Consider the following 12,834-nt stretch of genomic DNA (forward strand, 5'->3'; position numbering starts at 1 on the left):
TTTGAAAAAAAAAATTTGGATAGTATCAAAACACACTCTCTGAACCTAGTTTTATTTTTATTTTATTTTGAAAACATATATATTTTGAAAAGAAACTAAAAACATAATCTCTTATAAGATTGTCCTATATCAATAATAACATATTAGCAACAAAATTATTTTCAACTTGGTGTTTTACTTAAAACATATTTTAGAATTATTTTGAAAAGAAGTTTGAAGTTAGAAGATTAGCACTACAAGAAAAAATAGTTTTCGCCGGAGTTTATTTTTACATTATTCAGGGTTAAAACCTCTATTAAGTCATTTACTCAGGGTTGCAGTTTCCCCCGCTAAACCATCACTGGGGAACATGTTCCCTGGGGTTTTTTTAAACCTCGGGAAAAGTCTTTCAGAACCCATGTTAAATACCATGAGTTTAAGAACCTCCATAAAATACCATGAGTTTCAAAATCTCCGTAAAATACCATGGGTTTCAAAACCTCTATTAAATATCATGGGTTTCAAAACTTCTGTAAAATACCATGGGTTTAAGAACCTCCGTAAAATACCATGAGTTTCAAAGTTTTCGTAAAATGACTTGTCATTTGAAATAACCTTCAACGCCATTTCCCACCATCTCTAACAATCCTTCTGATTTCTCTGTTCCACCGTAGACACGTTGCTCTTCAGCACATACTCAATGGTCATCGATGACAGTCCTAGTAAGAAATCACAATTCAACCACACTTATGTCCATTATATCTAAGGAGAAGAAACACTAAATAAGACATTATCACTACAAAAAAACGTGTATAATGCGGCGGTTATTTTCGTAAAAACTGGCGTTTTTAACCGCCGCATTATACGTCTGTGGCGGTATTGCGTACCGCCAGAATTCTTGCCGCCACAAAGTTTAATGTGGCGGTCAAATGAGAACCGTTGTAGCAGACGCCATAGTATGCATTGTATAATGTGGCGGTTTTAAGCGTGCAATTGATGTCAGTTATAAATGTCGTAATTTTAAAATTGGGTAAACCAATTCTTACGTAAATAGTGGCAGTTTTAACCGCCACTTTATAACTGTAATAATTCGAATATTAAATATTTAATTTTATTTTTAATATTTATAATAATTTATTTAATTCTATTTTATAATTTGATTTCATAATATTATTTAATTTGATATTATAATTAAACTTTAATTTTATTTTTAATATTTATAATAATTTATTTAATTCTATTTTATAATTTGATTTTATAATATTAATTAATTTGATATTATGTTTCATAATATATATAATTAAGTTATAACATAAACTAATTTCATAATATATTTAAAATTGAGAAATATAATAATCAAAAGATGAGTTCATTCATTCATTGAAATAACAAAGTTGATAATGTCAAACTAATCCAAACAACAAGTAAATTAAATTGTCAAAATGTAAATTGTTTCATTTTCTAAACATATTACAAGTAAATTCTCAATCCTAATTTGTCTTACTCCCTCCACTTGATCTTATATTCTGGTTTGGTGATGGAGCACCACTAGCAACATCCGGTGCCTGGAATAAGTTAAAATATGTTTAAAATTAATTGACAATTTTTAAAAAATAAATGAAAACAATATTATAATAAAATTTTAAGTATAGTAATTTATACCTCATTAATAGATGCTTGTACCAAATTTGCTGCCATTGCAGCAAAATGTTCCGGCACGTCTGGTCTAGAAGCAATGTAGGCTAGCATAGTATGCATTTGGCTCCTTACAACTGCAAGTTATGTTGCCATCTTTTCTACCTTTTCTTCAACATTTGTTGAAGACCCACCACTAGAGGAACCATTATTCATATTGCTTACCCTTGTTGTGGATTTCTTGAAAGCAAGGGTAGGACAAGCTCCATATGAAAGTCCTCTGACCCTCCCTGGATGCTCCTTTCCAAAAATGACACCAACAGGATCATTTGGAGATATATGTGATGCAGTTTCTGGATTTTCCAGCATTAACTCATCAATTTTATCCTACATAAAAATGGAAGCAACCAACTTTAATGTTCGTCTTCCCAAAACAGTCCAAGACAGTATCCAAAATAGCCCAAAACAATCCAAAACAGTCCAAAACAATATATACCCATGGTAGAGACAATATGTTCCCAAAACAGTCTAAAACAGTCCAAGACAATATCCAAAATAGCCTAAAACAATCCAAAACAGTCCAAAACAATATATACCCATGGTAGAGACAATATGCTCCCAAAACAGTGTCCAAAACAGTCCAAGGAAGTATCCAAAATAGGCCAAAACAATCCAAAATAGTCCAAAACAATATATATCCATGATAGAGACAATATGTTCCCAAAACAATCCAAAATAGTTCAAGACAGTATCCAAAATAGCCCAAAACAATTCAAAACAGTCCAAAACAATATATACTCATGGTAGAGACAAAGTGTTCCCAAAACAATCGAAAACAATTCAAGACAGTATCCAAAATAGCTCAAAACAGTCCAAAATAGCTCAAAACAGTCCAAAATAGTCCAAAACAATATATAGCCATGATAGAGACAATATGTTCCCAAAACAATCCAAAATAGTTCAAGACAGTATCCAAAATAGCCTAAAACAATTCAAAACAGTCCAAAACAATATATACTCATGGTAGAGACAAAGTGTTCCCAAAACAATCGAAAACAATTCAAGACAGTATCCAAAATAGCTCAAAACAGTCCAAAATAGTATATACTCATGGCAGACACAATATGTTCCCAAAACAGTCCAAGACAGTATCCAAAATAGCCCAAAACAATCCAAAACAATCCAAAACAGTCCAAAACAATATATACCCATGGTAGAGACAATATGTTCCTAAAACAGTCCAAGACAGTGTCCAAAATAACCCAAAACAGTCTAAGACAGTATCTAAAATAGTCCAAAATAGTCTAAAACAATATCCAAATCAGTATCCAAATCCAAAATAGTATGTCTCAAAAATAGTATATACAGAAAACAATTACTCTGTTCAACATAAAGAAGAAAATGAGAGGTTCAAAACTGATATAATTAGAAGTTACCCCAATCTCCATAGCTTCATCATTAACATACGTGCCATTCTTCCTCTTGTGTGTGATCTTCCACATCTCAGATCGGCCAATGTTCCTACCAGTCTCAATTTTCTATACATTCCAAAAAGGATAATATAATTACAAAAATACATAATATATTATAAATCAAAATATATGCCAAATTCACAAAGCTACATATATGTAAATATACCAGATTATCCCTCCTTCTTGACAATGCCATAGCTCCACCAGTGTGAGGAATAGTTTGTTTCTTTCTTATCTCTCTATTCCTGTTACACAGTTTCTACACAATAAAATGAAATCAGTTTTTGCAAATTTAAAATCAAGTTGAGTGAGAAATATATGAAATGAAAAGTATGTACCACTGTGGAAGGCTTGAGACGATAATCCACAAATATAGCCCATTGCTCCATGTTAAGACCATCTGGAACATTCTTTATCAAGTCATTTCTGCTTAACACTGGGTCATAGAATTCATTCCAGAGCTTGCATCTATACTCCCTCCACAATTTGCCAATTTTGAACATAACATCTCTCTTAGCGAGATCTTCATTTACCATGAAGCAAAAACGACTCTTCAAATAATACAATTGTTAGTCCACATATATATTCAAAAACTGAAATAAGAATGTACATATTTAATGTTTTATTGAATGTAGGGTCAATTACCTTCAGTGCACTCTCCCATATAGTATCCTTGTAAGTATCAGGCACAGATGACCAACTTTCAAAACTTATAGGCAACAATATATGATTTGCTGCTAGCTGTCCACAAACTCCAGCAAGCAAACCACATGCTTCTCCAATGGGTTGAAAGTTATCATCATAGTTGACAACCACACGTGTTCCAATGGGCAAATTATGAGCATCCCTAACCTTGAGCTTCGTTTTCTGAGTAACTCCATGCTCATCTATAAAGTATAATACATTAAGGTATCTGCAATGAAAGTAATTAAATGAAAAAGAAAAACACAACAACAAAATTAACATATGTTTACCTATAGTATCAACAAACCAATAGTGGTTTGAATGTCTGCCTTTTTTTGGTGCCACCCTTTCTGCTTCAGATTCTAATGTATGCGGTTGTGCAGATTGAGGGGTATGTGGTTGTGTAGACTCGGATGTATGTGGCAGTGTAGACTCAGATGTATGTGGTAGTGCAGAGTCAGATGTGTGTGGTTGTGCATACTCAGATGTGCCTTCAGGTTGTGCAGATTGTGAGATTGGTGGTTGAGTAGACTCAGTTTGTGGTAGCGCTGCTGATTCAAAAGTAGGTTGTAAATCTCGTGGTTGTGCAGATTTTGAGATTTGTGGTGGTGTATGTCCAGATGCTTGTGGTAATGGAGATCCAATATGTGGTTAACCAGATTTAGTTATTTGTTGACGTGTAGTTTGAGGCGTGTCATTAGGTTGAACATAGTTCCTCACAGATGTGTCTGAACTATGTCCACCAATTGCCTTAAGCAAGTTCTTAATCCTCTTAGGCTTAGGCATATTTGCACATAAAAAGGAAAGAATAAAATACAAAAACAAGATATAACAATGCATATCAAAGTACATAATCAAATAGATGTGCAACTAACAATAACCATACATGTGCAGTTTTATTAACAGACCAAGCTTATTATTACTCTGACATTGAGTCATTTTCATGAAGTCCGTGATCATTGTTATCCTCGTTTAATAATTCATCATCTTCATCATCCCTAAACAATGGCAAATGTTCAGACTCGCTGAAAAAATGGTTTAAATCTTGTTGTGGACATGGTTCCAGTTCACAAACTTCATTATCTCCTTCTCCCATATCATACAAGTCTCGTGGTTTCAAGTGGACGACAATTTTCCAATCCTTGTTAACTTCATCATTAACATAATATACCATTTCAGCTTGTGAAGCTTCAATATATGGATCATGCTCCTCACGATCTCCCATGTGAATTAATCTTGAAAAATTAATAGAAGTAAAACCCCACGGATCCTTTCTAAGCCCCCTATCTCTAGTGGTGTCAGCCCATTTACATTTGAACAATGTCACTTTAAAACGACCATAGTAATTAAGCTCAATTATATCTTCTAATTTTCCATAGTATGCCAAATCCGCTTCCCTAATGTTTTGATCAGCCATACTTGCAACACATGATGTTGATGAAGTTAAGTAAACTCCACTGTTTTGGGTTTTTAACCCATGTTCTCGACTTTCGGTCCTAAACTTGAATCCATTTACATTGAAGGCAGAAAATCTTCTAGCATGTGGAGTCGGACCTTGAGATAGATACTTAAGATCATTTGACACTGTACTTGAAATGTCTGGGTTATTAATCTACAAAAATAAGGATTGAATGTGTGAACATATGTTACAAACTTTAATAAAACAATTATAAAAACAGTTTCTACGTACCCTTTGAGGAAACCAATTCATGAAATCCTTATTAACAATCCTTTCTATCTCTATATTTGAAATTCTTCTCCCTCTAAACCTCCTTCGCAAATGACTTTTAAATTCCCTAAGAAAATAATCATAACCAATGTGTTACTAATGATTCCATTAAGGACACATTTTGAATATAATTAAATTTATAGTTGTGTTAACACTCACTGAATGAAAGGGGTAACTTCAGGGCAATTAAATAACACATATCAATGTGCTTGAGTTCTTTGCATGGTTGACAACTCAAAAGTTGAAGAGGCACTTACTACTCTACCAATTGGTGGGAAAATGGTACTCAATTGTGGCATATTTGTATTACAAGAATCATCCATACGTGAAGGCCTGTTACTTCTTGTCTCAACCCCTTCCATATATTCAGAGGTAAAGGTCAGAACCTCTTCAGCTAGGTATCCTTCGGCAATGGAACCTTCAGGTTGTGCCTTGTTTCGAACATATGATTTTAAATGTCCCAAATACCTATAAAATAATTTTTCAATTAGGATAATCAAATATGAAGCTTAAAAAAACTTCAAAATCTATGTGTGCCAAAAACATTTACCTTTCTATGGGATACATCCAACGATAATGAACCGGGCCTCCAAGTTTGGCCTCACCAACTAAGTGACAAGTTAAGTGCACCATAACTGTAAAAAAGGTAGGAGGGAACAACATTTCCATGTGGCAAAGAGTTTCAATGATGCGGGACTGAAGTTTATCAAGTTCGGTTTGGCTTAAACTTTTGCCACATAATTGTCGAAAAAATGAACATAGTTCTACTATCACTGCAGTCACATTGTTTGGTAAAACATTACGTAAGGCAATGGGTAGTAAATGTTCCATAAGAATATGACAATCATGACTCTTAAGGCCAAAAATCTTTCCAGCTTTCAAATCAATACACCTTGAAATATTACTCGAGTATCCATCTGGCATTTTCACATCTTTCAGTGTTTGTAAAAACGTTTTTTTCTTTGGTTTTGACAATGAAAACACACTTGGCCGAAATCTTCCTCTTTCATCTGGCCAAAGTTCATTCCTTATACCCATTTCTTTAAGTACCTTTCGGGCTTTTAAATTATCTTTTGATTTCTTAGGGTCATTGAGTAATGTATACAAAACATTGTCACAAACATTTTTTTCAATATGCATGACATCTAGACAATGGTGTAACAAGTTCGTCTCCCAATAAGGAAGATCAAAAAATATACTTCTCTTTTTCCATTGTTCTGCTCCAACAACTTCAAGAACATTCTTTCCCCGACCCCTTTTACTTGTATCCGTAGGTTCTAATGGTTTTCCAACTTGTTTAAATATGTCTGACCCTGACAAATGTTCTGGTGCTTCCCTTAGTTCAGTTCTTTCGTCAAAAAGAGAACGACTCAATCTGAATCTATGTTCTTTATGTAAAAATCGACGGTGTCCCATAAAGCTGTATTTGCCCCTATACAACAAAGAAGACTCAGTGTCAAAGTTACAAGTTGGGAAAGCAAGACCAGTGTGCGTGTTCCATCCAGATAAATTGCCTAGGCCAGGGAAGTCACTAATTGTCCACAACAAAGCCGCTCGCAATGTAAACATTTCTTTTTTCGAATAATCAAAAGTTTGCACTCCATCGAACCAGAGCTCCTTTAATTCTTTTATGAGTGGTTGTAAGTATACATCAATATTGTTTCCTGTCATTTGTTTTCCAGGAATTATCATGGATAGGATAAAAGAGGTTTGCTTCATACACTCCCAAGGAGGACGATTGTATGGGATGAGGACTACTGGCCATATACTATAGCTTGTACTCATGGTTCCGAAAGGGTTGAAGCCATCACTAGCTAAGCCCAGTCGTACATTTCAAGGATCATTTGCAAATTCTGGATGTAATACATCAAATGCTTTCCAAGCCTCAGAATCTCTAGGATGCCTCATCAACCCATCCTGGTTATCCTCTGATGCATGCCATGTCATAGGTTCAGTTGTCTTAGAACTCATAAACAATCGTTGCAATCTTGACTTCAATGGAAAGTAACGCAAGATCTTTGCATATTGTTTCTTATCTTTATCTTTCCACTTAGACATTTTGCACCGTTTACATTCTTCTAAGCTTTCATTCTCTTCACCCCAATATAGCATGCAATCTTTTGGACAAGCTGGTATTTTGACATAATTAAGACCAAGTTTGTTAATCACATTCTTGGCCTCATAAAATGAGTTAGGAAACTTAGCATGTTCAAATGCGTCCTTTAGCAAGTTTAGAATCATGGTCATTGCTTTATCACTCATTCTACACATGCATTTTATATGATACAACTTCAACATGAATGATAACTTTGAATACTTGGTACAACCTTCATATAGTGGTTCATTATTGTCCTTCAACAACGCATCAAAGTTTGTATTTCCTTCACCATGCAACATATCATCTTGTACACCATCATCTTGAGTACCCTCATCAATGTGATCATCGTGGTGCCCCACAAACCCAAATGCATCGTTCAACATGTCTTCCATTGGATTATGAGATTCTATGACATCTTCAATGACATGCGCACTTGGAACAACCACAGACTCATTTCCACTTAGTCCTTCACCGTGCATATACCAAGTTTGGTAGTTTTGAGGAAAAGTGCTACATGTTAAGTGTTCTTGAACTACATCCCTTGTTTGCCACTTATTGAAACCACACTTTGAACACGGACACTTTATGACAAGACCATTAGCATGTCCAAATGCAAATTCCAAAAATTCATTCAAACCATTTGCATATTCAATGGTGTTTCGTGGTTTAGAAATCCAACTTTTATCAATTGGCATGACTACAAAACAAAACACCATAACAAAAAATTACTTACATAAATGTGTTAACTACATAAAATAGTTAATCAGAACCTACATTTACCAAACTAGCTTTTGGTAAATTTTATGGGTCACACAAACAAAATTTTAATTATACAACCAATCTATACGCTTCAAAACAAATCTGGATGGTTGAATATAAAGTTAGATCCAAACCAATTTGCAAGTTGGTTTGGATCAATTGTTGTCTCTATGAATTTCTTAATCATTCTATAAATAATCATTATCAAATAACCATTATAAATAACCATTATCATTCTATAAGCTAACACAATGCAATCAAAATTTAAGTACGTGCAGGTCATCTTCAAATTAATGAAACTAAGTCTGTAAAGGCTAATATATAATAAAAGTTGAAGTAAGACATGAACCCTTGCTTTTTGTAGTTAACCCTCTTCTTAACTTCATCTTTTTTATTTTATTACTTGATTATTTCCGTTTCAGGGAATTTCAAGCACTACTCCATTACTGGCAAATTCATCTGAGGAAACACCTGTTTTGTCACCTTTAGTCCCAGTTTCATCTTTGGGTAGTTCAAAAGGTGAAGATCAGAAGCAGAAAGTTGTTACTAAGCCAGAAAAAGTTCAAGCAATATTAAAGGGAATAAAGCAGGTTTGAGATGCATATCAGTGTTCATGATTGTTTGCTTTTGGTTTTCTTGTATGCAATAGTTGGTATTCCTTCATTAAGAGCATGTTTGGTAGACCTGAACAAGTATATATTGAACGAATTTTGAATGAAATGATTCCAATTTTAAGTGCCAAAAAGTACAAATGAAAACTTTTAACATTTAATATACCAGACATGGCAACATCGAAGGAAAAGTATTTTAATTACTTAAATAGTGAAACAGATCCTACTTTATTCATTCAGTATAATGCATGTGATGAATGTATTTAGAAATGTTCAATTTGTAGCATTCTCTAGCCGCTCCACAATGTTGTTCTGTGATTGCACTACTCCACGGGGTGCTATTGACAAGCCAAAAAATATTTTTAAAAAGGAAATAAATTTTATTTTATGAATTAAACTAATTCAACTGCATGCTATTATGGAAACTGTTTTTTTTTCCTTTAAAATCATTTCGAGAGTGGAGAAAGTAAAAGAATTTGTTGTACTCTGTTGGACTAGACTAGTTTCATCTTTCCAAGTGCAACTGCCACTGCCAAACTCAAGAATTGCACCATCTTTGATATCATTTCAGAACTGCTATATATATATATATAAATATGGCATAATACTGATGAAAAAGAGGTGAATATGTAAACCCAAATGACATACTTTTAAACAATGCTTGTACTTCTATAACCAAGCTAATACAGTACACATAATGTTGATCGAACAATCCACAGTTGAGTGTTTTGACAAAATCAAGTGCATGTGTAACTCCTAAACTTTGGGTATAACTCTAACCTAATCTTATAAAACTGGCTTGTAAATCAAGGTTTGGATTCACCCCACTTGTGTACTGTACTTTAGTCATATCACTAAACAATGTGAGACTAAGCCATCATCATTTAGGTAGCAAAACAAAGCCAATAAAGTGTAGTTATAACTGTTGATTGAACCATCAACAGTTGAGTGTTGTGACAAAATCAAGTACATGTCTAATTTCTAATCTTTGGGTATAAGTTTAACTCAAACTCATAAAAATGACTTATAAATCAAGGTTTGCACCCGAGTATATACTCTACTTTAGTCATATCTCCTTTGAGAACAATTTAGGCAATCCCCAATGAGGTTGTAACTTAGGTAAGTCAGGAGTGATTCCAACAGTAACAAATTCTGAAGTTAATTACAATCTCAACTTTCAATATTTTAATCAGCAATTGCTGAATTGCATTCCTCTCACTTTAGAGGAGCTAAATCTATGGACATTTGCCCCCATGGGTGTTCAAATGATCCTAATCTGTTAGATAAATAAAAATATTAAAACGTGTCTCTATATAACATTCAAATAATTATATTCCATCTTGCCCCCCAGTTTCATAGTTCCCCATCCTACTTCTACTTACCACTCTTTCTTTGACTGTATCTACTATATTTTTTTATCTCTCCATTTCTAACCTTCAATGTTCCCACACATCTGTGCGTTTGGTTTTCAAGTAAGCACTAATGCAGGCTAAAGAAAACCATTGATTTGATTTGGCAATATAAACAAGTATCAGAGTATCATCACAAGTATATTCAGCATAGCTATAATAGGAGTATTAAAAAGTTGTAATGCTTTATTTCATAATGCTATATTCAGTATCTGTTATCAACTTTTGCAGACAAGTTAGAACATATTTTTTAAGCTATTGGAATACCTTCCTTGGTTTGATGTGTAAACTAATTGATTGTTTAAGGGTCTGGTTCATATCTGACTGATTACACTTTTTATATACCCTGTCTTCTGTGGCATTTTAGAGTCCAAAGAAGGTCAACTTAGTTGCTGCTCTGGTTCGTGGCATGCTTGTTAAAGATGCATTGATGCAGTTGGAATTGACAATAAAACGAGCAGCAAAAACTGTCTATCAGGTAGCAACACTAGTTGTCTTTTAACTTTCCCAATTATAAGACCAATATAAAATTCTAAAGTATCCTCACTCGTACTTCAATTTTGTCTGCATTTAACACAACAATTTATGATTATTTAGATTCAAGTTATATTCATTTTCAGTGGAGAGAAAGGTTATATTCTATTACCTTCTATATGGTAAAGCAAAATTGGTAGCATTTGTTTTAAAATCCTACACATTGTAGGTCATTCATTCAGCCCGAGCAAATGCCTCTCACAATCACGGGTTAGATCCAGAACGTCTCCTAGTAGGTAATATTTTGAAGTTCATAATTATTAGAAGTGAAGTTGTTTTGTTACATGAATTAGAATAGAACATGGCAACATTGTTTAATCTATATAGAATCCCAAATCTGCTAACGATTTTAACCTATAACAATTTCAAAAAATACACTCCCAAGACAGAGGTTTAGGGTTTCGTGAGCACAGACCTGAAAAACCTGGCGCGAAGGCGACAATGGCGGACTCAGGGTTTCTTGAAGGTCAGAGGAACAACCTTGAGCGGAGCGGCAATGGCGGACAGAGGGTTTCGTGAAGCTCGCCTGAGGGTTTCGTGGGTCGTGAAGGTTGCGTTAGCGGAGAAGGAGAACAGAAGGTGCTGGTTTCATGAAGACACTACAAGACGGTTTCCAAAGTGGGAGACAATGTTGGTTTCCAAAGAAGAGGAAGACAAAATGCTGCTGGTTTCATGAAGACACGAGGGAGAAGAAGTTGGTTTCCAAAGTGGGAGACAAGGTTGGTCCAAAGAGTGGGAGACAAGGCTGGTCCAAAGGCTGGTCAAAAACAAAATTAATTTTTAACAAATTTTTAATTTTTTTTTAAATGAAAATAAAGAGGAATGGTATAGGAGGGAAAGCAAAAGCGGGAATTTTATTTTGGAGGATAATTATGGCGGTTAAAAATGCCATATTCTAAAGGATCATTGTGGCGGTTACTAAAATGTCGTATTATACGGCAGATTGTGGCGGTTATTAATAACCGCCATATTAAAACCGCCGCATTATACAAGTTTTTTTGTAGTGTATTTTCTTCTTACTCCAATATTCATTCTTCCATCATCTTACTGTCCCAACTTAGGTCACAAGCTACTGTTACCTAGCTCGACAACAATTGGTGTTTTTTCGTGTTTTATATATCCTAAATAATTGTATTATCTATTAGATGCGGGCCTCAAAGTCATGTGTGTTCTTGGCTAAATATTGCAAAAACATATTGCGATGAGAAATTAACTTTATTACTTCTCACTTTCACAATGAATTAATTATTAGATTTATTTTAAAATAAAGGCCTTAATTTAAAATATTTCAAAATTATGAGAATTAAATATTATTAATTATAACTAAAACTAAAATTTCACATAAAATATATGTATATCAAAAGGTAAAACAAAATAAGTCAGGTTTTTTGAAGTATGAGCTCGTAACAATAAAAACTAGGAATTATATAAACTAACTATCATCAATCATAAAAAATATGCAAATACTATTGAAATATTTATTATCCAAGGTTATTTTGTTGAGTGTTTAAAATAAATGTTTGAAACTTTAGAAAACTTATTTGTAATGTAAAGTTACACTTTCAAAATTTTAGAAAATTTAATTATAAAATATATTAAAACTATGTAGTTTTTAATTATTTATTTATAAATAGATTTAATTATATTTTTTTATTGAAGTTTGAAAAATATGAAGTGTTTTATTGAGATTCTATAATAAATCTTTAAAATTTAATGAAGGTTAAAAAAACTTTATTATTTTACTAACATTTTAAAATAAATCTTTAGAATTTAACGAAAGTTTAAAAAACATATGTTATTTATTAAGATTTTAATATAAACATTTAAAATTTAAGAAAGATTAAAAAAATCTTCATTATTTTGCTGAAGTTTTAAAATAAATTTTTAAAATTTAATGAAGATTTAAAAACTTTCCGTTATTTTA

The 12,834-nt window shown here is 33.2% G+C and overlaps 3 protein-coding genes across 3 annotated transcripts; all 3 read right to left on the reverse strand.

Moving 5' to 3' along the window:
• Positions 1-2,476: 2,476 nt before the first annotated feature.
• Positions 2,477-4,556, reverse strand: LOC137825273 (uncharacterized). The gene is made up of 8 exons (XM_068630945.1): positions 4,427-4,556; positions 4,061-4,321; positions 3,732-3,973; positions 3,425-3,637; positions 3,253-3,345; positions 3,051-3,152; positions 2,823-2,918; positions 2,477-2,596 (listed from the first exon to the last, which is right to left on the reverse strand). The coding sequence occupies exons 1-8, from the start codon at positions 4,554-4,556 to the stop codon at positions 2,477-2,479; spliced, it is 1,257 nt and encodes a 418-aa protein (XP_068487046.1).
• A 133-nt stretch (positions 4,557-4,689) lies between these two features.
• On the reverse strand, positions 4,690-7,191 carry LOC137825274 (uncharacterized). Its single transcript, XM_068630947.1, has 3 exons — positions 6,050-7,191; positions 5,757-5,967; positions 4,690-5,382 (listed from the first exon to the last, which is right to left on the reverse strand). The coding sequence occupies exons 1-3, from the start codon at positions 7,189-7,191 to the stop codon at positions 4,690-4,692; spliced, it is 2,046 nt and encodes a 681-aa protein (XP_068487048.1).
• Positions 7,192-7,332: 141 nt separating this feature from the next.
• On the reverse strand, positions 7,333-8,292 carry LOC137825275 (uncharacterized). The gene has a single exon (XM_068630948.1). The coding sequence runs from the start codon at positions 8,290-8,292 to the stop codon at positions 7,333-7,335; it is 960 nt and encodes a 319-aa protein (XP_068487049.1).
• Positions 8,293-12,834: the final 4,542 nt, after the last annotated feature.

Source organism: Phaseolus vulgaris, chromosome 8 (genome assembly GCF_000499845.2).
Source record: "Phaseolus vulgaris cultivar G19833 chromosome 8, P. vulgaris v2.0, whole genome shotgun sequence".
Taxonomy (NCBI): domain Eukaryota; kingdom Viridiplantae; phylum Streptophyta; class Magnoliopsida; order Fabales; family Fabaceae; genus Phaseolus; species Phaseolus vulgaris.